The 26,935-nt window shown below is 39.3% G+C and overlaps 2 protein-coding genes across 3 annotated transcripts; one reads left to right on the top strand and one right to left on the bottom strand.

The window, feature by feature from the left end:
- Nucleotides 1-437: 437 nt before the first annotated feature.
- Nucleotides 438-3,912, bottom strand: LOC143295876 (uncharacterized). Its single transcript, XM_076607540.1, has 3 exons — nucleotides 3,700-3,912; nucleotides 3,382-3,475; nucleotides 438-1,591 (listed from the first exon to the last, which is right to left on the bottom strand). Exons 1-3 carry the CDS (start codon nucleotides 3,777-3,779, stop codon nucleotides 1,376-1,378), a joined length of 390 nt encoding a protein of 129 aa, XP_076463655.1. The 5' UTR covers nucleotides 3,780-3,912; the 3' UTR covers nucleotides 438-1,375.
- Nucleotides 3,821-14,631, top strand: LOC143295875 (G patch domain-containing protein 2-like). 2 transcript variants are annotated; one of them, XM_076607539.1, is made up of 7 exons: nucleotides 3,821-3,898; nucleotides 6,606-7,391; nucleotides 8,513-8,583; nucleotides 10,410-10,624; nucleotides 11,417-11,461; nucleotides 12,185-12,371; nucleotides 13,060-14,631. In XM_076607539.1, exons 2-7 carry the CDS (start codon nucleotides 6,622-6,624, stop codon nucleotides 13,248-13,250), a joined length of 1,479 nt encoding a protein of 492 aa, XP_076463654.1. In that variant the 5' UTR covers nucleotides 3,821-3,898; nucleotides 6,606-6,621; the 3' UTR covers nucleotides 13,251-14,631. The 2 variants fall into 2 exon arrangements, with proteins under 2 accessions (XP_076463654.1, XP_076463653.1); XM_076607538.1 differs by having other exon boundaries at nucleotides 3,828-3,959.
- The last annotated feature ends 12,304 nt before the right edge of the window (nucleotides 14,632-26,935 follow it).

Raw genomic sequence — 26,935 nt, 5'->3', positions numbered from 1 at the left:
ATTCATTCATTCATTCAATTGAAAACAAATGTCTGCAAAAATACTTTTTATTCTGTTAAAAGAAGAAGGAAAGCACAGATCATAAAAAAGGGGGGGGAATACAAAGAAGTTCAATTGTAAATTAGATAAAATGAACTGTCACTTTAATTTGTAAAAAAGTATTACAAAAGTGATGACTTGCATGCACATAATGTGTGCACAAAAAATATCAAGATTCGAGGTTTCGCAGAAACAAGATAACCAAGTAACATTGATAACAGCAAAAACAACAATCTGAAAACAACGGTTTAGAATGATAATGATATAAACAATAAAGGCTTTGAAAAAAACTTATTAAAAAAAAAAAAAAAAAAAAAAAAAAAAAAACAGCAGAAAGAACAATCTGAAAACAACAGTTTAGAATAATAACAATATAAACAATAAAAGTAAAAAGAAACTTATTTTTTTAAAAATTCAGCTAAGAAAACTGTCAAACAATGCAGGAATAAAGCAGGCAAACAATAAACATGTTGTCATGCTTAATAATACTGTTGGAAACAAGAAAACTGTCACTTTTTTGCATGAAACTCATCTATTCTTGATAAATTAAGATAATACTGATTTTTTGTTATGCCTTCTACTTGGAGGAAAAATAAGCAATAGTACATCTTTACAAACATGCATAAAAATAATACTGATACTGTTTTCTAATGGCCTTTGGGATATACTCATTTTCATTACGTTTTCATATATATATATATATATATATATATATATGTATGTATGTATGTATTCATGTATTTACTTTCATTGTTCGTTATTCACAAATAAACTTTTTCAAAGCAAATACACAATTCTGCATTTAGGAAACACATGATGGAAATGCATCGAAATGTAAGCATTCGGATTGTCAAAAACGTTTAATAAATTTGTTATTTGCCATGAGTAAAACTAAAATAAACTGTATAGTCTGCACAATACTGATTGGTCATAAAATGCACATATCTTAATATACATACTCTGTTTTAAAACAGATACAGGCTAAACTGGAGACTCACTGTAATCAGATTAAACATTATCATGTCTTATGTCATCCACTGTATGAGCAGGGAAATTTGGCACATAGTCAACACTTCAAACAGAAAACAATATCACTCTGGGTGTGTGTGTGTGTTTGAGTGTGCATGTGTTTGAGTGTATGTGTTTGGGTGTGTGTGTTCATATGTGTGTGTGTGTGTGTGTGTGTGTGTGTTTATGCTTCTGCATAAACATCAACTCTGTTTTGAGCTTGATTTACATGTACATTCAACAAACGCAACACAAACAAACAGCAACTTTTTTTTTTCAACCAAAAAATCACACCATGCAGGAAAGACAAGCTTGCCAGTTCACGTATTCAGACTGTGTCGGTGTCTCGGCGGAACATGAGCTCACTCTGATAGCGTGACATCTCATTGTGGAAATCAGGACGCAGCAGTTCCGCTCTGTCGGGGATGTTGTACTTGGTTTCCACACGGTTGGGGTTCTCTACATTGTAGAACATCTGCTCCCTCTTCTCCAAGAACAGGCTCTCATCATGCTCCAGGTTTGGGACTCCACCACGTTGAGAATTCTGCACAAAGGGAAACCTGAAGTAAGTGCCATGTTCTTGTTTTCTCTGGAAAATTTTTCTCTCCTGATTCTTCTAACAGTTCCACATTAAAACACATTAACAAATGCACATGCACATATGCACAAACACACACACATATATACTCTAATATCTCTGAAAGTTGATGGATGTTAAATCAAAGGACTAACACACACACCCTCAGAAGGAAAAAATGTTTAAGTAAGGAAAAAAATATCTAGGTAGGGGAGAAAAAAAAAGGATGAATTTATCAGATCTGTATGATGTGCAATAGTCTCTCACTTGTTCACACACATTTTCAATGATTTAGCAAAATTATTCCGTTTTGCAAAAATAGTCAAAATATAATAGGTTTGGGTCACTTTGAATTCATGAAGTGAACAAAAGTAAATGAAAGGAATTTACTGTAAAGACACACAGCCAACGTGACTTTTTCAAAAAAACATGCAACTCAAATAAATTTTAACAAAAATATTATCCTCTTTATCAACTGAGACTTAGAGCAGAACGTTTGAATAAAAAGGAAGTAAATAAAAAGGACTATTTCTAAACTCATCTTGATAACATAATAAATTATTGGCTTGTAGCACATATAAAAATAACATACAAAACTTACAAATCACACTGTCTAAATTCAGTCCATAGTATGGTGTGGATCAGTTCATTTTGTTTCTTTCTTTGTCAGTTGCTTGTTTTTGCTGTTTTTAGTAAAGTCTTTACTCAGTCTCATTTTCTGATTGTGTTTTATGTAACTCATTCTTTTTTCTTTCTTTTCTTCATTCCTGGTTATTTAGTCCGCTCACTGACTGCAAGGTAACAGTTCACAAATAGTGAGCTATTTTAGAAACCTCCAGTTACATGATGAACAAAATTCAAGTTTGAAAAAAGAAAGAAAGGTTTTAAATGAGTGAAAATCATCTCAGTAAAATTGTAAAAGAGAGACAACTCTTGGAAAGGGTTACCTGCGTAAGTCTGTTAGAGCATATCTCATCAGTTATCAACTCCATTTCAGAGATTTTTCAGTAAGTTAATTTCAAGAAATGAAAGTGAAAGGCACCTTGAATATTAACGGCCTGAACTGAAAAAAAAGGGAAGGGGGGGTGGGGGGGGAGACAACACAAAATCAAAATAACTCTTGGCTATCCGTTGATCCTCCAAAAGGGAGGTAGGTACAATGTGATTGAAAACAAAAACACCCAATATAGTAACATGATCATGATGTCCAAAAGAGTCAATTGAGAGAGTTGTTTTTCAGTGTGTCTGTTAAGCTTTTCACTTTCAGTACTTTTTTATTTTATTTTATCCATATCATATAATGGTATTTCATGTTTATTTTCCTTCAAAGGTTCTCTCTCTTGTAGGATATAATGAGGCAGTTTCTCAGCTTTGGGAAACTGCTTCTTTCAACTTTCTGTGTGGTTGGCAACCAGGGATATCTTTTTCTGTTGTTGAGTGCGTGGGTTTTGGGTTGTTGTTTTTTTTTCTTTCTCTCTTTTTTATATACTTTTCTTGTCTGTTCTTTTATTCACTTTGAATATTTCACTGTATTTTATAAATATTCTTATTACACTTATTCACTTATTAGACTTCATGCAGTTGGCTTTCAAATCAAAAGATTTCATTTCTGATTGTCTTTTCATTTTCGCTACCTCGTTTTAACTGGCTTTATAGACTCTGATATGCAGTTGATAGCTGGTGAACCTTCTGGTTCATATATCTCTAGATCTAGATATATATGATGTAACAAGTAACTATTGCAGCAAAAGTTTCACCTGAGTGATGAGCTCTCTGTTTTTCATATCAGTTTTCCATTCCTGTACGTAAAGCTGAGGCACCATTGGATGCAGGCGTGAAGATTCGGGGACTCTGAAATCATGGAATACATATCAACTTCAGTATATATTTCCTTTAATTTACTCAAGAAATAATGTATAAGAGAAATCATTGATCGCAATGCATAAGGCGTCTATGGTAACCCCCATGGCAACCCAAATAAAACCATGGCTAATTCTTTTCTGGACGAATATTTAAAGTTTATTACATTGCAAACAACTTTCTAAACTAATTACATTCGTCGAAAAGTACAATACCTAGGCGTGCTGTGTGTATACAGGTTTTTCCCAAACTTCAAGCTGCTGGGGTCGCCTCTCTTGTTCGGCTTGGTCTCCATCTTGGTTGTGTGTGGTGCTCAACGCGTGAAGATCGAGAAAGCGCGAGACGTAAATAAATCAACATGGCCTCTGACGGAGAATCTGGGATTACTGGCTGCTGAAAAACTGCTGATCACGGGTTTTGTTTTCCATCTAATCAGCCCATATCTTCATCCTCATCTTTCATTGCAATGCATACAGTACGAATCATTCGTTTACCACGTGTAATGTGTTCCATTTATGGTTATAATGTTTTCGCTCCTCGTGTTGTCGATCACACTGACTGACGACGTGACGTGCAGTGCGTAGAAGTCATGTGAACTGCTATGAATTTTCTCCCTTTTTTTTTTCTTTTTTTTTTTTAAGATGTGATTTCCATTAAGTTGTGTTTTCAGTGTAGTCTTTGCAGTCCGACATATTTACTGGAAAGATTTCTTTCTTTCACCTGGTATGTTTCGATGAGGAAAAAAAAGTCAAAATACGGAATGGATCAGGAATATGAAATATATAGGGCACCGCCTCTATTTTTTTAACTAACCTCTGAGCCATATGAAAACGAAAGACAGAAGACACAGTGGAAACCCTGCCCGTTTAAAATAGGGTTACAAGAGTGTAGTACCACTGCCAGTAGTTGTTGTTTTTTTTAAGTCTTGAATGCCCTTCATTTTTAACAGAAAGAATAACAAGTAGTTGAGTGCGTTTTTTACCCACAAGTCGGTTGCGTCATTAACTATTGGCCATTGAAACGGTCCGGATCCTGACCCGTTTTAATGTTGGCATTTGCTCACCTGTTCAACATCATGGTCAGACACAAAGAATCACATTTATATTATTAAGTCCAGATTTATATTATATATATATATATATATATATATACTTTGTGTTTGGTAGTGATGAGACAAGACTGAGGTGACAGTTACTGTAGTGAAAATAATGAGTGACAGACATTTCAGTGTTCCAAATTCAAATTATGCAACTGTCACTATATTGTGATATTCTTGTTATTAATTTCATGTTTTAATTGCATCTTTTTTATTGCTCAGTTGAATTTTTGTTACAACAAATTGTATGAAATTGGGGCTGTTGCTCATATGGAGAGCACATCATCCCATCCCATCAACATAACCCATCTTTTTCTCTGTCTATAAGTGTGAGTGCGCTTGGATTTTTCTACAGAATTTTGCCAGGGACACTCCTTTTGTTGCCTTTAGTTTGTTTAAGTGTGCTAAGTCAGGTGCATGCTGAACGTAAGACCTTGATTTATTCAAATTATTGTCTCATCCAAAAAAACTAGCACCTAGATTACCCACTCCAGCTGTAGTGGGGGGGGGGGGGGGGGGGGAGATTGAAAACACTTGTCCATATACTAGGACTTGAATCCATGGGCACCGGCTTTCTAGTCGATAACCACAAGGCCACAGCACCACTTTATATGCAGTGTTTGACATGTGGCGTAAAATTTTTTTATTTTTTTTAAAGTTAATATATTGAACTTGAAGACTCTGTGGAATATAATTATTATTGTGCATTTGTTGGCATTTATATTATGATATGATCATGTGTGTGTGTCACATTGTGAGAGCTCTAGATCTTAAATCTTTAATACATGTATGTCAGACCTTGTGTGATTGCAAAGGCTTATTATATTTGATTTATTTGAAATTTTGTGCTATTATGACTCGGTGACTGCAATACTCTACTATTGACTTTGCTGCTGTATGCAAAAATATCTGTCCTCAAAGTTATTACCAAGCAAGCTTGCAGACAGGAAAATGATAACTGGAAGTGGAGTGTGTATTATTTGAAAAAATATATTTTATTAGTTTATAACAATATGTTTATAATTTGTGTTACTTTTAACTGCTGAAATGGCTCAGCTTCATTTTAAATCCATGAAGACAATACAATGTTAACTTAACATTAAAAGTTTATACTGATGTAGGTTTTACTGTCTGAGAATCTATCACAAAGATTGTTACTTTGTGAAAGAGTATGCACACACAGAGCACAGACTGACACTGACACCTTTGATTACCTTGTGTTGTTTTTAATATGTTAATATCAGTCTATGTCTTATGCTTCTTTTCTTTTTTTCAAGATAGAGAAACAATGGCAAGCATTAAAGATAAAGAAACAATGACAAGCAAAAACATAAGGTTTAAAAAGATAGTCGCAAGCATTTTAAGTTGCTTTTTAGACAAATATTATTATTGCCTGGTAGATATGATCCGTAGTTAATGTGACAGTTTTGTAAATTGTTACTCATGACTGCATTACAACTTGGATCCAGAATGTTTTCATGTTTAATTTTAACATTGAGTTACAAACTTACATTATGTGTAACAATTAACAGTGTTATCATATGTTTTAAGTGTAACAGCCCATTTCCATCCTTCACACTTTTCTATCAGGTTTAGGCCATCTTGTGCCATCATGATCATGCCATGATGATGCTGTATCAAATGAAATGCATGGAACATTCTGTTTCCTTATATTTACTTATTTTTTTCAAATTTGATCCTTCTGATACTAGGTTTTATGTATCAGTAGCCACAATTATTATTATGTGATTATGTTTTCTGTGGTCCTCAGTCTGAACAGTGAGTTGGGCAGGGGCGTAACGGTGCAAGAAGATCAGTGACAGTTTTTTGTTCGTTCATTTTCTGTTTGATTTTAGAGTATGAAACTTTTGTTTTATAGAGAAGTATAAATTAAAGGGCAGGGATTGATAAAGTAAAGCGGTACACTTTGCTTAAACCTAAAGTAATAGTAATCAAGGAGATGTTGATGTAAAGTACCAGAAGCTTCCTATTTGATTCTAATCTCTATTCACTCATGTGTTTCAGTTTTTCACAGAGCCAGATGGAGAATAACATTGTGCAAGACTTCCAAAATCTGCGTGTGTTTTCCAACCACAACATCAACAGGATGGACGAACTGGTGCAGGACTTGAGCACAGCCCTTGAGGAGAGCGCCAAGAGCTGCCCGCGCAGCACCTGCACACAGGAAAACGCCATCTCATCAGGAGCGGTGGCCAGGCGATACCACAAGCGAAGGAGAGCGGCGCGCCGAGCAACCTGCAACATGTACAGTGGAAAACGCGGCACCATCAGTGAAGCGTCAGAGAGCAGTGTGGATGAAGCCATCAGAGACCATCTTGATAACAGTGTAGTGACCCACAGTGATTCCGATGACCTCTCTTTGGCTTACCCCAAGCAGAGACTGAAGGTGCCTGTGTCAGAGCCTGTCCCACCTGTGGAGTCTGACTCCTTCACGGAGAACCTGTCTCCCATGAGACCCCAGCGAAGGCGGAGACGGTTCAAGCACATGGCTGTTGACTCATTGCAAACCATTAGCCAGTCGGGCAGTGGGGGAGAAGGTTGCACAAAGAGATGCTCCACCCCAACCTCGATGCCCTCCACAAGCAGTGCTTCAGAACAGAGACGAGTCATTCACTATTATCATGCTCATCCAGGGAGCTCTCGCTCTCCAGGCTGCATGCAGAGCATCATCCCAGGGAAGCGGAAGCGGGGCAGCAAAAGTCAAAGGGAGGTGAAGGCCATGGATCAGCGATGTGATAGAGATAAAAACGGTCTTGACATGGACTGCATGGACATGGCCAGTTTATCGCAGTAAGATCCTCTGTTCCTTTTTCTTCTCTTTCTCCCTTTCAGTCTTTATCTTTGTATAATTTTTTATGAAATGAAAAAAAAAAACTATTTTCAAATCTGTTTTATGCATTGTAACATTTGTTAAGCAACATTTGTCTTAACTGTTTCCTCAAAATTTCTGTGAGAGAAATCGGGAGTGGGTGGGTCATAAATGTCTCCTGGAATGATTAAGGACACAGTGGTTGATGTGTTTATGTCTGTATTGTTTAATGTTCATTCAGTGCAGGTGCTGTTTTTTTTTAAGATAATTTCTGCTGATTCACTTATATTCAGAAATGGAGGGTCCTTTTTACAATTTTGATTGGAACATCTAAGTGGATTGTTTTTGCTAAAATGTTATACACACATTTAACAAATGCTTTAACTTTATTTTGTCATTCATTCCAGTCTCCATGTTGTTACTTTACTTGAACATGCACATTCGTGCTTCCATGTATCTGTATATTTTTTTTATTGCTTTTTGTCACTACATATTCTCTGTGTGAAATCTGGGCTGCTGTCCTTGGGTAGAGCGTGTTGCCACAGTATAGCACCTTCTCTTTTTTCTTCTCTTTTTTTTCTGCTTGTATATATATTTGTTTTACCATTAGATCACCTTTTTTTAGTTCTGCAGTAGTAAGTTGTCTGTGTGTGCTAAGTACATGCTACATACAGGTTCAGGGTTTATCATCTCATCAGAAGTACATGCTACGTAAGGAACATGGGTTTATTGGCTGATCCGAAAGAGTAGCATCCAGACCACCACTCAGTGACTCAGTGATGCGTGGAAGAGAAGAGAGGAAGAAAAAAAAAAACCAGCCCACGCAGGACTCGAACCCATGGACACTCACTTCCTAGTCAGGCACATTACCACTACTGTACACCACTGCTCCACTGATGTGTGCATGTGTGTGTACACACACACTCACACACATACATATTTGTGTGATGAATAGGGTGCAATTGCTCGGTCACATCTTGGGGTTTTTCTGGGTTTTTTTGGTTTGTTTTGTTTTTTGTTGTTGTTTTTTTGTGTGGTTTCCCTTTCAGTGAAAACACCAATATGATCTCTGACTGCATTCTGTTGATGCAAATACTTGCAGAGAAAGCAGCTCTTTGAGCAGCAGTGAGGTAGACAGTGATGTCTACAACAACGCAGATGAGGGCAGGGAGGGTAAGTGAAAAATGTAGACTGCTCTTTTTACTCTCACTTTTCAGTTAAACAGATCTATCCACTTTCCTCAAGTTTCATGATAGATTTGGTGCCAAATGATAGAGATTTTCTGTCAAATGATAAGCTGGGTTGGGTTTGTTTTGTTGTTGTTTTTCATGTCACAGTATTGTCAGTGAAGAATTGTCAGTCATAAGTGGGTTTATTGTTAATTTTTTTACTGTTCATAATGATTCAAATAGTGAAAAACATATGCTTTGGTTAGTTTGAAGTGGGGTTGTTGTTTTTTTTTTTTTTTTTTCATAAGCATGTATTGTTTTATTTGACAGCCTTTTTAAAAATTATACATTCAGTGTATAAAGTGTAAAATAATAGATGTGATTCTTAGATAATATGCTTCACATGTCCTGTATTTGACATAGTATTATGCATTAATGATTTATTTACATCATACACATCACATGCTTGAAGTGTGAATCATTCCAAAAAATTTGGTCACTCATTCACCATGCAGGTGTTAACTGAAATTAGCCAGTTTTTGTAATTTTCCACAAATGCAGACTGAATGGTTTAGAATTTTGCTGTCAAAATATTAACAAAATTCTAAGAAATAAACAGTGGCTTTGCTTGGATGATCAGACAGATCATGACATGCAGGAAAATAAAGAGTTGCTTCCCTTGGACTGTTGAACACTTGCTGACTTGTGTTGTTGGTATTTGGAATGTACAATCAGGAAACCTTCATGCTACAGTTGTTTTGTTTGTTTTTTGTGGGTTTTTTTGTAAGTTCTTTTTATATTTAAATCAGGACTTTATGTATCTGTATAGAACAGTGCAGCTCAGGTAGAAAGGAAATCCAAGAAAGATCTTTCATCAATATTTTACGTGGAATGCTTTCTCCTTGGTCTCTTTGGAATAAGACCCTGATGAAACTTCAGTTCTCTGCCTTCCTTGAGAGACAGCAGTTAGATTAGCTTATGAATAAGGCACATACTTTCCCACTTCAGCAGCCAGACCTGGGACATAATGCTTTGATGTATGCTCTTAGTATTACCACTGAGCCATTGCTCATATGATGATGATAGAACATGTACAAAAGCTGACGGTTGAACATGAACAATGATTGTAATGCACTATTGAAATAGGCATTTCACTTGACTCAATAGATATAATGCAATGTAAGAATTATGTAATATTTATTAGGCAATCAAAGTTCATAACATACTGAATGGGCATATAATGCTGAGTAAGAATTGTGCTGTGCATTGAGAGAGATCCTTCACAGGACACTCAAGATATAATGCAGTGTAAAAATTATTAAATGTTTGTAAGAGAACAAGTTTGTAACAGACTGAATGGGTACAATGTTGAGTAAAAATTGTGTTGTGCGCTGAGAAAGATACTTCACAGGACACTCAAGATATAATAATTCAGTGTAAAAATTATGTGAAATTTGTTTGGCAAACAAAGTTTGTAACATACTGAACAGGCATAATGCTGAGTAAAAATTGTGTTGTGCATTGAGCAAGATGCTTCATAAGACTCTCATGATATGATGCAATGCAAGAATTATGTGATATTTGTAAGTCAACCAAAGTTCATAACACACTCATAATGCTGATTAAGATTATTTGTATTGTGCATTGAGCAAGATGCTTCACAAAACTCTGAGGACATGATAATGGTATGTAAGAATTATGCAATATTTGTACGGCAACATAAGTTTATAACATTCTGAATGGGCAATACTGAGTAAAAATTGTTAAAAAAAAAAAAAAAAAAAAAAATTGTGAGCCAATGAAAATGCGTAAGTAACCTACTGTTTTCAGCGGACGATGAACAGAGCGACTTCTTCCATGAGACAGAAGAATGCGGAGTGCCAGAGATGATCCCCTGGTGGGATGGGGATGGCATCATAGATGGCAGCATGTCTCCAGGGCAAGAGGAGTTTGACCAGATCCTGTCAGGGGCCCTGTCCCTCATGTCCAGAACTTCACAGAGAAATTTCCGCAAGCGTATGGACAGGTTCATGGCCCAAACAGAGGTATTGTGCACGTTGGGTGTGTGTGTCTAAGTATGATATATGCGCATGTATACACTTTAGTGGTGTGTGGTTATGTATGGAAATTAATGTTTATTTGGCTGTTGTTACATTGAAAACATAGGAAATGCCCAGATGAAACAAACAGTTGGAAGAGTGTGTGCATAATTAAAAAGCACGAAATATGCGTTTCTGTTCAAAGTTTTATCTTTTGGGTTTGTTTTGTTTAATGCAATCATATTTGAACAGGACACTTGTGAAATGAATGGCTGAATTTAAGTAACAAATCCTTTGGGTGTGTTTGTTTGCTGGTTTTTGATGTTCTGTGTTTGAACTGCAGAAGAAGAAAAAGACAAAAAGAAAACCATGAGGACCAAGCGTCAGTAACAAGACATTTCTCTCTTCTTTTTTTTTCTTTTTTTTTTTTAGTTTATCATCTCTTGGGGTGGGGTGGGGGGAGGGGGCCATTTGTTATGGACGTTTTGTCCTGTATCTGTCGCTTAAAACATGTTTTTTTAATCTTAATCTGCGTTTCCTTTCTCATCCTGATTCTGTCTGTCTGTATCTATTTTTCTCTGTCTTTCCTCACCAACCACTCCATTCCCCTAACTCTTTTACTTGCATGCACATGCACTCACCTTAGTCATAATATTTACTTGGCACGTTCTTACACTTTCATGTACACTGCCTGTGAATAAGAATGAAGCATGCGGAAACACTTGCATGGATGTTGGTGCGCTACTTGTATGAAAACTTTTTGTTTTGTTCTGCTGTGACATTGTGTGTATTTTGCAGGGTGGCAGAGAGATTCGCATCGGCAGGAGAAAGTTGAAAGGAAATGTAAGCTATCTGGTGCTTTTCCATTGACTATTTTATTTATTCAACATTTGGTTTGAACAGTGTGCATATGAACTCAAGTTGCATGCAAGCAACTTGTATGTAGATTTCTGTGTGTTGTTGAGTTGTTTCTGATGTTTGTTTTTCTATGAACTATAAATTGTGCAAGTAGTTTTCTCAATTATTAATTTCTTTTCTTTTTTGTCTTCTTTTTTTTGGGTGTGGAGTGGGTGCGGGCATAAAGATGTGCGGATATACAAAGGCAAAATATATGCAAACATATTTAATAGATGTATCTGTATGAGTCTCAATCTCCTTGGTGTTTTCTTGATAACTGCCAGCATCAGTGTGCACATCAGTTCATGAGTAGGTTGCAACTGAACAATATTTAGAGAATATCTTAAGGACTGAATCATGTTTTTTTCTGGCCCACTTGGAAATGCAAAGCACAGATTTTTGTTTTCTGTTGCTTGTTTTTAATGGAATGATCAGCCCATGGTTTGGAGACCATATGTATTTTATTGTGTAGACATTTGTTCGCACCTCCATTACAACAATCATAGTGTAACCCACTAAAAACCTACTATGAGAGCATGTCAGGTGTACATTGTGTCTTATCTTGTCTTCAATTACTGAGTGAGTCCTCAGATTAAGAACAAAGTGGTTTTGTTATGGGTTTTTTTTTTCCTCCGTATTAAAAAAGTGTTGTTTTTTTCCCCTCCTCAGATCCCGCGCTACACCATGATGCGCTTCCTGCAAGACCAAGAGCGCTGGAGCTCCATGCAGGGCACTCCTCCTGCTGGAAGCCACATCAGTCCTGGTGCCAGCTGGAACAGCGGCTACAGCAGTCAGTCTGGGGACTACAAGCGTCTTCGGCAGACACCACCTCCACCCCTTGACCCCAGTGAGGAAGGTATGTGACACTGGTTTGAACTGTTGTGTGTGGATGTGGGTGGGTGTGAGTGGGTGTAGTTATGGGTAAAGTGTGTGTTTGTGTGTGATTGAAGTCAGGGTTGTTTTTTTCTGCACAACATTTCACACACAGGGTCTGTGGGTGTGTGGGTGGGTGTAGCTATGGGTTAGTTTATGTGTGCTTGTGTGTGATTGAAGTTAGGGTCTTTGCAATATTTCTCAACAAGAAAGTCTTACATATGTAGTCTTCAATATTAAAATGCATTTCTGGATCTGGAAAATGTTTTATATTGTTCACCTCTGGTTCGGCAAGGTTTTCTATGTCATTTTCAGATCATTGCTGGATTTATAATGATTATGTTTGGCAGTGTGTTGTATGTACGGGTCCACTGAGAAAATTTAGCTGCTTGGTCCACAGGCTGCAGGAATGAAATAAGGCTGCTGTCAAAGAGGATGCTGCATCCATAAACAGAAGGAAACAATTTACTAAGGGAAGCTACTAACCACAGCTACTTTTGACACGATGATGATGACCACATCATGTATTAGAAAAATGCAGTATGATATATATATATGTGTGTGTGTTGTGCTACGTATGTGTGTGTGCGTTTTGTGTGTGCGTACGCATTTTGTGTGTGTGTGTGTGTGTGCCTTTTGTGTGTGTGTATGTTTGTGTGTGTGTTGTGCAGGCCCGGTGAGGGTGGAGGCATTGCCCATCCCTGACAGCAGCCTGGGCAACAAGATGCTGCTGAACATGGGCTGGAACCCAGGCACAGGGCTGGGGCCTGACGGGGATCGGCATCAGCATCAAGACCCTGTCATTGCCTACCCACGACGCAGCCGCAAAGGCCTGGGGTATGAGACCCAGTCGGACACATGAAAGAGACCCATTTGCGTCATGGAAAACGTTTGTGTGGGTTGAGTTGTTTGGTGTGAAAGTAGATGACAGGGAACAGGTGAATTTGTTGTGAGACTGAAGAGATGTCGCTATGAAACTACAGCCATGAACTGGTGTTTGAATGAAGTGGATGCATGTTTTGCGCTAGATTATTCATTGGAGTAAAATGGTAATTTGATCCTGCTGAATGAACAAGCATACATATGAACACTACCAATTCTTCATTCTTCACTCTCACTCTCCTTTACATACCCACATGCACCACACACCAACACGCACTCGGACACACATACGTGCGTGCAACACCACTTCCAAAAAAGTCAGTGTTGGGTTTGCAAAAAATGAAAAATCATAACCAGGTGTTGGCTGGTTTGTAAAATTTCTGGTTTTAAAGCATTTCATATTTACTGTACTTGAGTTGAGATCCATATTTTTGCCACCAAATCACCTGCGTCCCTGAATGATGGACATGGAAGAGAACAAAATTTGTGGATGTACGCACGCGCGCACACGCACACACACACACACACACACACACACAAAAGTGCTTGAGTACATAAATATATCCATACACACCAAAAGTCCCACAAGCTAACACATACACTCAGAAGATGAAATGAAACTTCTGGATTTGTTGTTCCGTTAAAGAAGCATTCTCTTTCATATGTCATGTGGTGCAGGCAGCAGATGTGGGTATGAGAAATAATATCATTTTGTTAAGTGTTATCAACTGTTACCTTTGGATGCTGCTTCTTTTGTCTCCTACAAACATACATGTTTTCAATTATGATTTGGATGTTATATGCATGACCATTTTTACCATACAATTAGGCATCAGTCCTGCGTTGGCAGAATCAGCACGTGCTGAATACATTTGACTGCATTTCTATAAGATATTCAGTGTTGAATCTTTATTGCCTACATGGTGGAAGTTCAGGGGCCAGCAGGTCTGGACATATGGTGATCAGAGATGTCAAGAAATAACAAACAACTAACCACCTCTTACTGACCAGGCACAGTGAGGTTTTGAACCTAAAAGTTGAAACGCAAGTTTGATGCACCCATTGCCCAGAAGTCTTTGGATTGCATTTGTCACCCTTCTCCACCATATCCTAATTTCTTTCTTCTGTTTATACTGTTTGTTTTAAACTGCATCAAATTTTGATCACCTTTTCTTTGTTACCACAAAAAAATTATCCTGAACTGGTTGAAGATCAAGAGAGAAACTGAAGGGGTTTGTTGCAATGAAATATGATACTCGCTTTTAGTATTCATATATGCAAAGGTAATTCAGAATGAAATAGTGGTCATGAATCCAGGGGCTGAATGAAATGTTTCTTTGAAGTAAAACAGAGAAAATGAGCATGAGTTAGCTTTTCTGCTCAGTACAAAACTGGCGGTGTGTGTGTGTGTGTGTGTATGTCTTGTTTCTGTGTTTCAGTGCCAGAGAGAGTGATTGAACAAAATATATTTGTGTGTGTGTGTGTGTGTATCATTATGTGTGTGTGTGTGTGAAGCAGACTATTGTATTTCTGTCCCATCCTGCACACAGTGGCATTGCCTCCATGCTGATCATCCCAAGCTCCTCTCTATAGCCACTTCTTGGCTTACCCTGCTGCAGTCCACAAAGGCTGATCAATGTTTGGTCACTATGATACCACAGACCAAAGGAGATCCTGCATTTTGGTGGTGTTAGTAGTGCTTGAAATGATACAGCATTGTTGATGATGTCCAGATCAAAGTTAGAGGGTAATCCAGTCTAAAACATTGAAGATCAAGACCCTCAACAGCATTTTAGTACTCTGGCAGACAAATGGAAACCGGTGGAAAAAACAGAAAATGAGAGTGAATTGTACAGAGATAGAAAATACTGATGGACCAGACATCAGTGAGGGCAGGCAGTCAGTGCTACTGACAAACTTTATACAGGGACTTGCAAGTGAGGGGATGTCCCAAGGAAATAACGCGATGAGTCTGGTAGGTCACCTGAAGCCGATAAAACAATGAGTCTGACAGGTCACCTGAAGCCAATAAAACAATGAGTCTGACAGGTCACCTGAAGCCAATAAAACAATGAGTCTGACAGGTCAACTGAAGCCTATAAAACAATGAGTCTGACAGGTCAACTGAAGCCTATAAAACAAAGTATGTCAGGTTACCAGGAAATATATTACAAACTGACAGTTCCCCTGGCCCAGACTAGAAAAAGGATGCCTTTGTTCATGATCAGAGCACAACTACGACCTCTTTTCCCTTATATCAAAGCTTGGGAACATACTCTCATCAGCTCCAACAAAAGTACAGCTTGACTTTAAGGATGAATTTTAATTGGACAGTCTTTGATCCATCAAATGTGAGAACAAAACATATTTTGTTCACAAAAATCATGCACAGGTATGCAAAAACACAAGGTTTGTATGGTTCTGAGGAAATGGTTAACATTTTCGAGATCTTTCGAAGTCTGTGAAAGAAAAAGATTTGATTAATTTTTAATTTTGATCCAGTGAGCTTCTTCAGCCTTGAATATTCAACTTTTTGTTTTTCTTCAGCCATTTCTGCTTCTATATCTTAAATACAGAAGCAGCAGTGGTTGAACAAAAGGGGGAGGGGGGGGGGGAGAAAATCACACTGTCATTGTGCCCAAATTTAATGCACATAATTTAATCAATCTTTTTCCCAGATCTGAAACCTCAGATTATTTCCCTTTCATATGATAGTTGTTTCTCTTTACCTGCACAAATCCAAATTCTGTCAATATAGAAAGAATGATTTTTTAAACAAAAATATATGCTCCGTTGCAGCTGTGGAAGACAGAACTATTATGAAGATATGATGGTCAGCAGCAGCAACATCAAACTCATCTTTTCAGATGGATGGCTGGTACAATGAAATTACTTCTTTTTGTTTCCACTGACATTATATCATGGTGCATAAAGTCGCACACACACATGCACACATGTACTATATGAGGAAAGCTTTTAATGCCTGACCAGTACATTGGGTTTTCATGTATAACTTAACAACTCTTCTGTTGTTAAGAAAAAGAAAACTTAGCAAAGATGAAAAAGGGAAATTAGAAATAGAAACCCTTCAAAGAAAGCTATTGCGGGCCATTTGAATTCTCTCTGTGGGAGAGAGCCAATTGTATGCCTGATGTGACTGCAGTTTCATCCTCTGTGGACTCTGATATCTCAGTACTGGCAGCAAACCATACATTTATGTATGCTGCATGTGCTGTACTTCTCTGAGACGTTGCTGTCCACTCGCCCCCATTTTTTTAAATTTTAGCTTCATGGCTTTGCAGTTGTACGTACTAGTGTACTATGCCACCTTCCAGCAGAAACATAGAGCTTGGTAAAATTTTATGTGACTTGGGGAATTGGTGGGGGATGGGAGTCGTGATGTTGAGTTCCTGCTGAGAGAACATGGTTGATAGGGCAATCAGAACAAAAACAAAAATCAGCGTCCTAATGAACGATATGCATTAAGTCTCTTGTCTACGTAAGTTTCGAAACAGAGTATGATTTCTCTTCAAATAACTGTATCGTACGATAGCCGATTTCCGTCATCTTTGTTAGTGTTGGGGTTGATTATGGTTTTGCTTCTATGTTTCTGTTTTTTGGGGGGTTGGGGTATTTTTTTGTTTGTTTTTGCTTTGTTTTTGGGGTTTTTTTTGTTTGTTTGTTTTTGTTTTTTTGTTTTTTTTGGTCTTACCTCTATTTACAGCTCTAATGAACCTATAACAAACTAAATTTAAAAAGAAATGTGTAGCAATAAAAAGTGAGTGAAATAGGCACACACCACAGGATTTGCCACACACTTAAGCAAGAAAAAGAACCAGACATATTTAAACACTGAACACTAAAGAAACAAAACTTGTCCATTAGGATGAAAACATAAAGATCAAGAATTGTGCACAAAAAAATAATGTTTTTCTCTGCAAAAAAAAAAGTTTTTATCAAAGCTCCTCTTGGAGAATTTATTTTTTAAAGGCTTGAATCCTGTCCTGTTCATGACAAAACCCTCTCACACATAAACACCACACACACACACACACACACACACACAGACACTGAGCCAAGCCGACTATGGGAAAATAGAAAATTTGCTGGCCATGCGGTGATTTAGTCTGGCAAGCTCCATAATTTTAAGCTTTAAACTTAAGATTTTATCATGGGGCCATTACGCTCTTCCTCAGTTAGAAGCTGAGATGAAAGGTTGCCCAGATCACCAATTGCACAATTTGCTCTCTTCACAGAAATTTCCAAGCATTTGTAGCAAACTGAATTGACTTGTATTGCATATGTACCATTTTATCAGTTTAATGCCATCATTAAGGAAGCAATCAGATCAAATTTTGCCTAAAACTACAGTGAACTGTGCATGTAACCGGTGTGACAAATCTGAACAGGACATGTGAGTTTAACTCCTCCCTCAGTGCTGTGAAGGGTCATTGGGGCACCATACAGGAGAACTGTTCACCAGATTTTTCCAGGTCTGTTGGTTGTGTGCCGAAGTTGTTGTCTCTGCATCCATGTGAGCCCATGCTGCATTCAATAAGAGGGAGACAGACTGACGGACAAATACCAACCAATTTCAAATGAATTTGTACTCGTAAACTTTTTTCCCCCAAATCAGTAGGGATTATGGTTCCTGGTTCCTGGCTACTGAACACAAGAAAAGAAATGAATACATCTGCTGCATAGCAATTTCTTCTTGATAGGCAGCCAACTTCATGGTTGAAGAATTTGCTGCACTTTTTTGGTGGGAGGGTGTGCAATTTTTTGGTGGGATATTTTGCGTATGCATTTATGTCTAATCCCACCATTAAGGAAGACATACTCTCTTCAGGGTTGATGCATTCTATGTGATTACTTGGTTTTCATACCATCTGCCTATGGCTAGCCAAACTGACCTTCTCTTCCGATTGTGATGGTATTTAATATATCCATAAGATGTTATTCATAAAAAGCTTGCCCAGAAGTTCTTGACGAAGACATGGTGCATGATGGGTACACGGGCAGTCAGACTGACAAGTCCATGAATTGAATACAGGCTCATTACGATTTCCAACAATTGTCACCTGCTGTCTCCTCCATCTCCCTGTTCAAAATGTCAAGAAGGTGCATTCTTCAACGGAGTATTCTTACACTGTTGAATATGAAACAACCATGTTCACTGCTGGAAAGACCATTGGTATAAAGACATTTTAAGAAAACACACACACACACAAGCACGCATGCATGCACACACAAGCTCCAGTAAAAACTGCAAACACACACAGAGATAAAACAGTAACATTTGGCTCATTTCACCATGGACTGTCACTGATGTGAGGTCAAGAACATCTCAATCATCAGCTTTCCAGTTTGACTTCTGGGTTTTAAAAAAAATAAGACAAAGGAAAATAAAGGTAGGAGATTGCAAGTTCTAGTTATCGCTTTTTGACAGAGTTCCACTCGTCATCCTGTCTTCAATTTTTAAAAGTGTGATCATGCAACAAGACTAATAATAATAATAATAGTAATTATTATAATGATAATCGTTGGTAGATGAAAGATACAAGCTTGACCAAGACACCAGCCCTGAATTTGTCATGAAATATATAACAATAACATTCCCAGCATGCACACCCCCTAAAACGGAGCATGGCTACCTAAATGGTGGGGTAAACACACACACACACACACACACACACACACACACAAACAAACAAAAACAACGGTTATACACGCAAAAATGTTACATGTCTGAGTGTGAATGTGTGTGTGCCTGAAATCTGATCGAATGACACAGGGAACGAATGATGACTCCCGACGGCAACCGTCAGTCGGCTCGACACAGGAAGGCAGCCTGTTGCGCAAATGACCACATGTTTGTAAATGTAAAGTGTTTGGGGCTTTGTCTCCGATCAAGGATGGGCGCTATTACAAGTATCCACATCGATCTGCAAAATGCTGTCGTATAATCTGTAACCGAATTGGGTGCAACCAAGACCTCAGCCCTGAACAACTCGACCGTCAGTCAATCAGTCGTTAACTCCAAACAGTTGTTTTGACTGAGACATACGGTGCACGGTGAGGGTTCAGATGCAAAGTTGGAGTCACCAATCAATGTGTTTGATACATACACTACAGGCTGTTACGATTCCACAGCGGGGGTTTCAACTGAACCAATGTGGAATGCCATCAAGCCGCAGACTTTCAGGAAGGACTGGAGCTTGAGCGCAAATGTTTACAATGAGCCTGTGATTGCACAACCAAATTTCCATGTGGATTAATAAAGTGTTTTTTATTTGATTGGTGGTAGAATATCTGCTATATGCTATCATCTAATCTATGACCGATTAGGTGCTTGAAAATTCAGAACTGTTCAGATTCGGCAGTGCCTATTAAACTCTTTTGCATGGTATATATATATAGAGAGAGAGAGAGTACGCTTGTCCAGTCCGAAATCCTGTGAGCTTGACCCTGTCCCGTCTTCTTTGTTGGTTGAATGTGTTGATGTTCTACTGACCCATATTACTCATGTCATCAATTGTTTCTTACTGTCAGGATGTTTCCCTGAAAGCTTCAAACCTGTTGTCGGTTGTACGTCCACTCATCAAGAAACCACCTTTGGATCATAATTGTTTGAAAAATTATCGAACTGTCTCAGATCTGTCATTTTTTTTAATCAAAACTGCTAGAAAAGATCACATTGTCTCAGCTCTTAGCTCATCTGGAACAAAATAGTTTATTAATTCTCACCAGTCAGCTTATAGGCGTGGTCATAGCTGCGAAACAGCCTTTCCTAGAATAGTGAATGATTTGCTTTCTGGATTTGATGAGGATATGATATCTGTTTTCGCTCTCTTAGACTTGTCAGCAGCTTTTGACACTATCGACCACTCTATCCTCTTGAACAGACTTAAAACTCTCTTTGGTATTCGTGACACGGCACAAGCATGGATCACGTCTTAGCTGTCAGATCGTACGCAGAAAGTGTGTGTAAATGGTAGATACTCTCGTGTATCTGCCTTAAAATATGGTGTCCCACAAGGGTCCGTCCAAGGTCCTTTTCTTTTCGTGCTGTATGCGGCTCCTGTGTCGGGTGTCATCAGTCATCATGCGACGTCGCATGAGATCTTTGCTGATGACACTCAACTTTATCAGTCGGCTTCCATGGCTGAATTTGATGCACTGGTGACTCAAACACGGGAGTGTATTGCTGGCTTAAAGAACTGGATGACTCTCAATAAGTGCAACTAAATGATGATAAGACTGAATTTATGATAGCCGGTCCAAAGAAGTTTCGTCAGCATCCTTCCTTTCCTGACTGTTCTGATCAATAGAACACCTGTTTCACTTTCTCCTTCTGTTCGCAGTCTTGGTGTGATCCTAGACCAATCTCTTTCCTTCCAACAGCACATTTCGAATATCTGTCAAGCTGCCTATTTGGAACTGCGTAGAATCAGTTCTGTCCGCCACTATATCTCAACTGATGCAATCAAAACACTTGTATGCGCTCTGGTTCTCTCAAGATTGGATTACTGCAACTCTCTTTTGGCTGGCCCTCTTTCCCAAATATCTGTTAGACTCCAACGAATTCAGAAGAATGCTGCAAGACAAATTTTGCAGAGCTTCTAAATTTGACCATGTTTCTCAGTCCTCTCCTAACGCTGCCAGACTCATTTCCAGGGCTTCTAAATTTGACCGTGTTTCTCCTCTCCTTCAGTCTCTCCACTGTTTTTTTTGTTTCTGATCGAATAGACTATAAGCTATCCACTCTGACGTTTTCTGGTGTCAACTTGAACGGATCTGGCCCCAAGTATCTTTCTGAACTCCTCCATATCTCTACTCCGTCTCGCCAGCTCCGTTCTTCGTCTGATATTCGACTTCTCAGGATACCTCACGTCAGAATTAAGACCTATGGACACAGATCGTTTTCTTTTCAATCGCCAAAGACGTGGAACAAGCTCCCTGATAACCTCCGTCATTCTGATTCCCTTGCATCTTTTTGAATCTCATCTCAAAACTCACCTTTTCCCTCAGCAATAAGTTCAATTGTGGCAGGTCCACTTCCTTAGCTTGACTATGTGTGTATACATGTGTGTACATAACTACATGCATGTATATGTGTGTGTGTGTGCGCGCGCACGTCTGTTTATGCATGTGTGTGCCTATGTGTGCCTATGTATAAAGGTAGCTGATAGGTACTCAACATGTATGCTAAATGTATTTATGCATTTGTGTGTGTGTGTGTGTGTGTGTGTGTTTAGTCACATTCTGGTGTGTGTATGTAACATTGATGTAACTGATGTGTTATGTAAACAAAAATGTTTTTGTAAACCACCCAGAGCAGATTTCAGTCTGGATAGTGTGCTATATAAATATCCATTATTATTATTATTATTATTATTATTATTATTATTATCATATATCATTCAATGTAATACCTTGGAAAGAATGTGAAGTGGGCCCACGAAAGAGATGTCCATTTCCTATAGAGATACTCATTTCCTCTTAAATCCTGACTTTCCAATCTCGAACCTCCTCCACGTACCCCAGCCTTCTGGTCTTCCTCCTCTTCCCGCCCTCTGCTTCAGTTTTCCGTGTTCATATGTAGTGAGGACCCTGTCAGATGTAGAACAGGGTGTGGACGAATGAAAAAAAACAACACTTGTTTTCTATTTATTATATTCATCCTCGAAAATAACGAATTTTATCTTGTCTTGTCTAGTCTTTGCAATCAAAACCAGTAAGCTTTTAGAATTCATACGTACCCTGTAATTGTCATGCGCGTGGTAAACACCGAGATATAGATAAATATATAATATGTATGTCTATAGTGGCAGATGGTCAGTTAATTTATGCGATAAAAATCAGAAAGCTTTTAGAAATCACACGTACCCTGTAATTGTCTTGCGAGTGGCAGACACTGAGACACACACACACACACACACACACACACATATATATATATATATATATATATATATATGTGTGTGTGTGTGTGTGAAAGCAAATTAACTGACCATCTGCCACCACTCACACACACACACACACACACACACACACACACACACACACACACACACACACACATAATTATGTGTGTGTGTGTGTGTGTGCTTCTCGGGGCGCTGGTTGCAATCGAGGCTTCAGTTCTGACGTCATACTACAAATGTAGCCTGCGATGTGACTGCGATTACGATAGTCAGGTACATACATTTCGGTTATCGTTGGCAGGTGCAAGAATCCACAGGAGCCTGTTATTTTTACGCCGTGTGTGCTTCTGAGAGCCATCATTCAGGATCATTTAGCGTGTGCATTTAGACACTGCAATCTCTTCTGTCTGTCTGTCTCGGTGTTTGTTTCACTTGTATGTGTGTGTGTGTTGTTGTTGTGTGTGTGTGTGTGTCTGCCTGTCTGTCCCCATATTTAGATTACATTATCTCCTTGTCCTTCCATTTTCTTTGAATGTATATTTCCGTTCTTTAGTTTATTGTATTGTTTGCAAGAGATTAGCAAGTACAATAGAACTACAAGAATAAGCAAACTGTAAAATATGTCCTTGGGCAATGAGTTCTCTCTCTCTCTCTCTCTCAGTGTCTCATCTGTCTCTCACATTTTTGTCATCCCTGTTCTCTGTGTCTCCCCACCCCCACCCCCCTCCCCATCCCCCCTTTTTTTCCCCTACTTTTTCGTGGCCTATCCCACTCACTCAGCCCATTCGTCACGACTCCTCACCATATAAGCATTATCCTGATCCAGAAACTGGGGTCTATATCTGGCTGCCTGGTCGTAGTAGCGAAGATATATTACAGGGCCAGGTCCGAAGACACAACGAGAGGTGATAGACGCTGACATATGTTGCGGAACCAACAGAATAAGATTGCAGAATCGGCAGCGTTTGTGTTTTTTTTTACCCCTTTTTTTCTGGCTTGCTGGAGATCGTTGCAGACTTGACAGCTTCTCTCTCTCTTTCTCTCTCTCTCTCTCATTCTCCTCCCCCCCCTCTCTATCTCTCTCTCTCCCCTCACCATTTCCCCCCAGTGGTGTTTAATCAGTCAGCTGGCAATATCGCTTGCCACACAAGATGCAGGGTCGGGAACGGGTGAGTGTAAGTGTTCATGAACAACCGAGTTTATAGCACGTGCAACCCGACTTGTTGCCGCTGTCCTCAGTAATTAATATGTAATATATGTGTACTGATGTGTGTGTCGTCGTGAGTTCGCCACGGCAATTAGGCCTATGTGTTTAACATTGTATGGCTTCAGTATAGATTGAATGCATTACTAAGTGCCGGGATACACAGATGGTTCTGCCAGTGCCGCCGTCTGCCTGTCTCTCTGTATATCCGAGTCTGAGCTGCTTTTGCACAATAATAATTTCGCTCTTTTTGGAGCATGGTGGACTAGGCCTACTATCAAATGATAACTCAACGCCCAAAATGAGACATTCAAATAATCAACACTATAACTAAGCATTAAGAAAGCACAAATATAATTCAAAACTACAATTAATATCTAAATAAACAACTTTTTGCAAATTTGATAAACTTAGGTATACGCATAGCTGTAAAAAAAAAAAAAAAAAAAAAAGAAAGAAGTTTTTCTGCTTCTAACACTTTTCCAAAAAATTGAAAGCCGACTTTGCAAATAAATATTTTAAACACATACTTGTTTCCCATTTTTCACCATTTTGAATTAAAGTCCGTTGTAGGGTAAATTTGTGTTGTGTAAAAAAAAAAATTAAATAAGAAAAAAATCCATCGTAGTTCACCTAGTCTTCATTCTAAGGTTGTAAATCCTGGCACCCAAATATCAATGTATTTCCGCCGGAGAAAAAGAGGGGTTTGGGGGGTGGGGTGGGGTGGGGGGGTTATGAAATGGCCCAGATCATACAACCTGGCTTAGGCCAAACTGTACCCCGGGCATAATGTAGCCCAGGTTATGCGGGGGCATATTCTGGCCTTGGCCAATTTATAGGGGCATGTTCGGTACTTGGTCACTTTATAGGGGCATGTTCGGTACTTGGTCACTTTATAGGGGCATGTTCGGTACTTGGTCGCTTTATAGGGGCATGTTCGGTACTTGGCCAATTTATAGGGGCATGTTCGGTACTTGGTCACTTTATAGGGGCATGTTCGGTACTTGGTCACTTTATAGGGGCATGTTCGGTACTTGGTCACTTTATAGGGGCATGTTCGGTACTTGGTCACTTTATAGGGGCATGTTCGGTACTTGGTCACTTTATAGGGGCATGTTCGGTACTTGGTCACTTTATAGGGGCATGTTCGGTACTTGGTCACTTTATAGGGGCATGTTCGGTACTTGGTCACTTTATAGGGGGTAGAGTCTGACCTGTTACACCGGCTGTCCTTCCCGCCACTAATGAACTGAAAACCTTGATTTTGCAAAATGCGCGGCATTTCAGAAATCGCGTTTCATGCCACTTCAAGGGCAAAAATATTCATAGTCTTTCTGGGCTGATCCCCGATAACTCAAACGACCTATCCCCTTCCATCCAACGGGTGATCAATAACACGCATTTTCGCAACGGCGGAAAAAAAACAACAACAAACAAACAAAAAAAACACAACTTGAAATTGACAAAACACACACCAACAACCGCATTTTGCAAAGCCGCCGGGGAGGTGGGGGTATATTTGGGAATAGAACTAGAATGCCGCCTCCATTACATGTCCCTAAAAAGCTCCACCGACGGAACTTTATTTCACGGCCAGCGTTAACGCCCCAAAATGACCCCCACTGCCAGAGTTTTTTTTGTGGCTAGTTCTATCTACTCCGCTCATGCTTATATGGATCTGCCTGGCAGATGTGGTGTAGCGTATATGGATTTGTCCGAACGCAGTGACGCCTCCTTGAGCTACTGAAACTGAAACTTATATGGAGTTAACCTGGTAGTGCCCCAGAATGACTGTTGGAGTCGAAAAGAGTACCAACCTAGACTAATTCACTGTGGAGTGTTTTCCGTGGGGACAGAGACTAGCGTGTTAGTGTTTGGGGCTGCACCACGTCAGTTAACTCCACCCTCACAATATACTAAGTTATGCTTTCTTATTGGTTTTACTCTTCTTCATTTTTTTCTTCTTCTTCTTCTTCTTTTAATATAAGGAAGGGAAGTCATTTCAGGACACCGGCTTGAGTCGTTTCAGGCCGATCCGAGAAAAACGGCAAGGAGTTAATTTGAGGGTGGAGTCATTCTAGGTCGTCACACCGGAAGAATGAGTTTCAGTGAGGGTGGGAAGGGGGGGGGGGGTAGCGGTGGGCGGAGAGGGGGCTGGGGGGGGGGGGGGGGCGGACTGAGAATCCAGGAACGAAGCCAAGGCAGATTGTGTTGCGGATCCCGTCCTGTATCAAGAATACTCACCGATCCTTGTCCGCCGCGTCTGACAGGTTTTTCAAGCGTAAAGGGTCGACAGATAAGTCACTAGTCTGGACAGACACTGAGACCACCGTAGCTTAGTGCAAAATCAAAATATTAATATCTGGAACACTGTACAGACTAGTATGGCAACCGAGGCATTTTTCTCGTTCTGATGTGCTCAAAATATTAATACCTGGAACACTATACAGACTAGTTCACCCGGTTGGCAACTGGGACATTTTTCTCGTTCTGATGTACTGAAGTAATAATAAAATCCCAACGTGTGACACAGTTACATGTCTGTGGTGATAATTACTGAATCTTGACAATTTTCTATCCTGGACAGAACTAGTGTTGTAGTGTAGAGAGAGAACTGGAATTAGAAGTCGAACTCGAAACTATCATTATGCTTTACGGATCAGCTAGAAGCTTATTTTCACTGTGCCCTCATAAAACATTGAGCACGGAAAACAAATATAAGGAAGAAGAGAGAGGGGGAGAGAGACAGAAAGAGGTGGTGGTGAATATCGACTGTTTTAGCTTCAGGTTTATTTCTTCTCGTTTTTGTGTATGTTTGCTTGGTTTCCCGTCTTTTTTTTTTTTGTCTTTTCTTTTCTCTCTCTCTCTTTTTTTTTTTTTTTTTTTTTTTTGTCCTTTTTTTTTTATCTTTTTTTTCATCAATTTTATTTATTGTTGTTTTTATTTTCTTTTTTATTTCATTCTTTATTTTTTCAGAGGTTGTGGAGGTAAATTGTTTCACAAATCAGACTCGGACGTGACACCGAGACAAACCAACCCAGGCTATCAACTGAAAGGAATAAAGGCATAATGTTTCACCAGGGTGGCAGTTAACTGAGGCAGAATTCCTGCCACCCCTCCCACCCTCACATCCAATCCTGCCCCTCTTCTCTGCCTCTCATCATCCTTTTCTACCCACACACCACCACCATCATCACCCGCGCCACAGGCCCCACCACCACTACCGACTCTTCCCCACCCCCGGCCCTCAAACCCTTTTCCCTCCCACCCTGATTCCCAGCTTCTCTTGCCTTCTTTTCTTCAGCACGCAGGACACAAGATTAGACGATCCTAAACGCGTGAGTAGGCGCCACTATTCCGCTATCACCCATCGTTCCACATATTGCCAGCCCCCATCTCCAGCCCCTGTCGGTTCAGACCTGTAAAAAGACGTGCGTGTGATTGGGACTGAACAAGACTGGGTCTCTCCAGAGACGTCGGCCCACGTTGACTTGCTGCACGTGTGTGTGGCGTGAGTGTGTGAGGACTTGGGCT

Source organism: Babylonia areolata, chromosome 21, assembly GCF_041734735.1.
Source record: "Babylonia areolata isolate BAREFJ2019XMU chromosome 21, ASM4173473v1, whole genome shotgun sequence".
NCBI lineage: Eukaryota > Metazoa > Mollusca > Gastropoda > Neogastropoda > Buccinidae > Babylonia > Babylonia areolata.
Note: the sequence above shows the minus strand (reverse complement) of the source record. Positions and strands in the feature narration are given on the sequence as shown.

What these genes read in the sequence shown, in the direction of transcription:
- LOC143295876 (XM_076607540.1), bottom strand. Translation starts at nt 3,779, where the DNA reads ATGGAGACCAAGCCGAACAAGAGAGGCGACCCCAGCAGCTTGAAGTTT. An exon ending in TATACACACAGCACGCCTAG is followed by an intron (nt 3,476 to 3,699) that starts GTATTGTACTTT and finishes CCATGATTTCAG; the next exon opens with AGTCCCCGAATCTTCACGCC. An exon ending in ACAGAGAGCTCATCACTCAG is followed by an intron (nt 1,592 to 3,381) that starts GTGAAACTTTTG and finishes CCCTTTGTGCAG; the next exon opens with AATTCTCAACGTGGTGGAGT.
- LOC143295875 (XM_076607539.1), top strand. Translation starts at nt 6,622, where the DNA reads ATGGAGAATAACATTGTGCAAGACTTCCAAAATCTGCGTGTGTTTTCC. An exon ending in GACATGGCCAGTTTATCGCA is followed by an intron (nt 7,392 to 8,512) that starts GTAAGATCCTCT and finishes AAATACTTGCAG; the next exon opens with AGAAAGCAGCTCTTTGAGCA. An exon ending in CGCAGATGAGGGCAGGGAGG is followed by an intron (nt 8,584 to 10,409) that starts GTAAGTGAAAAA and finishes TACTGTTTTCAG; the next exon opens with CGGACGATGAACAGAGCGAC.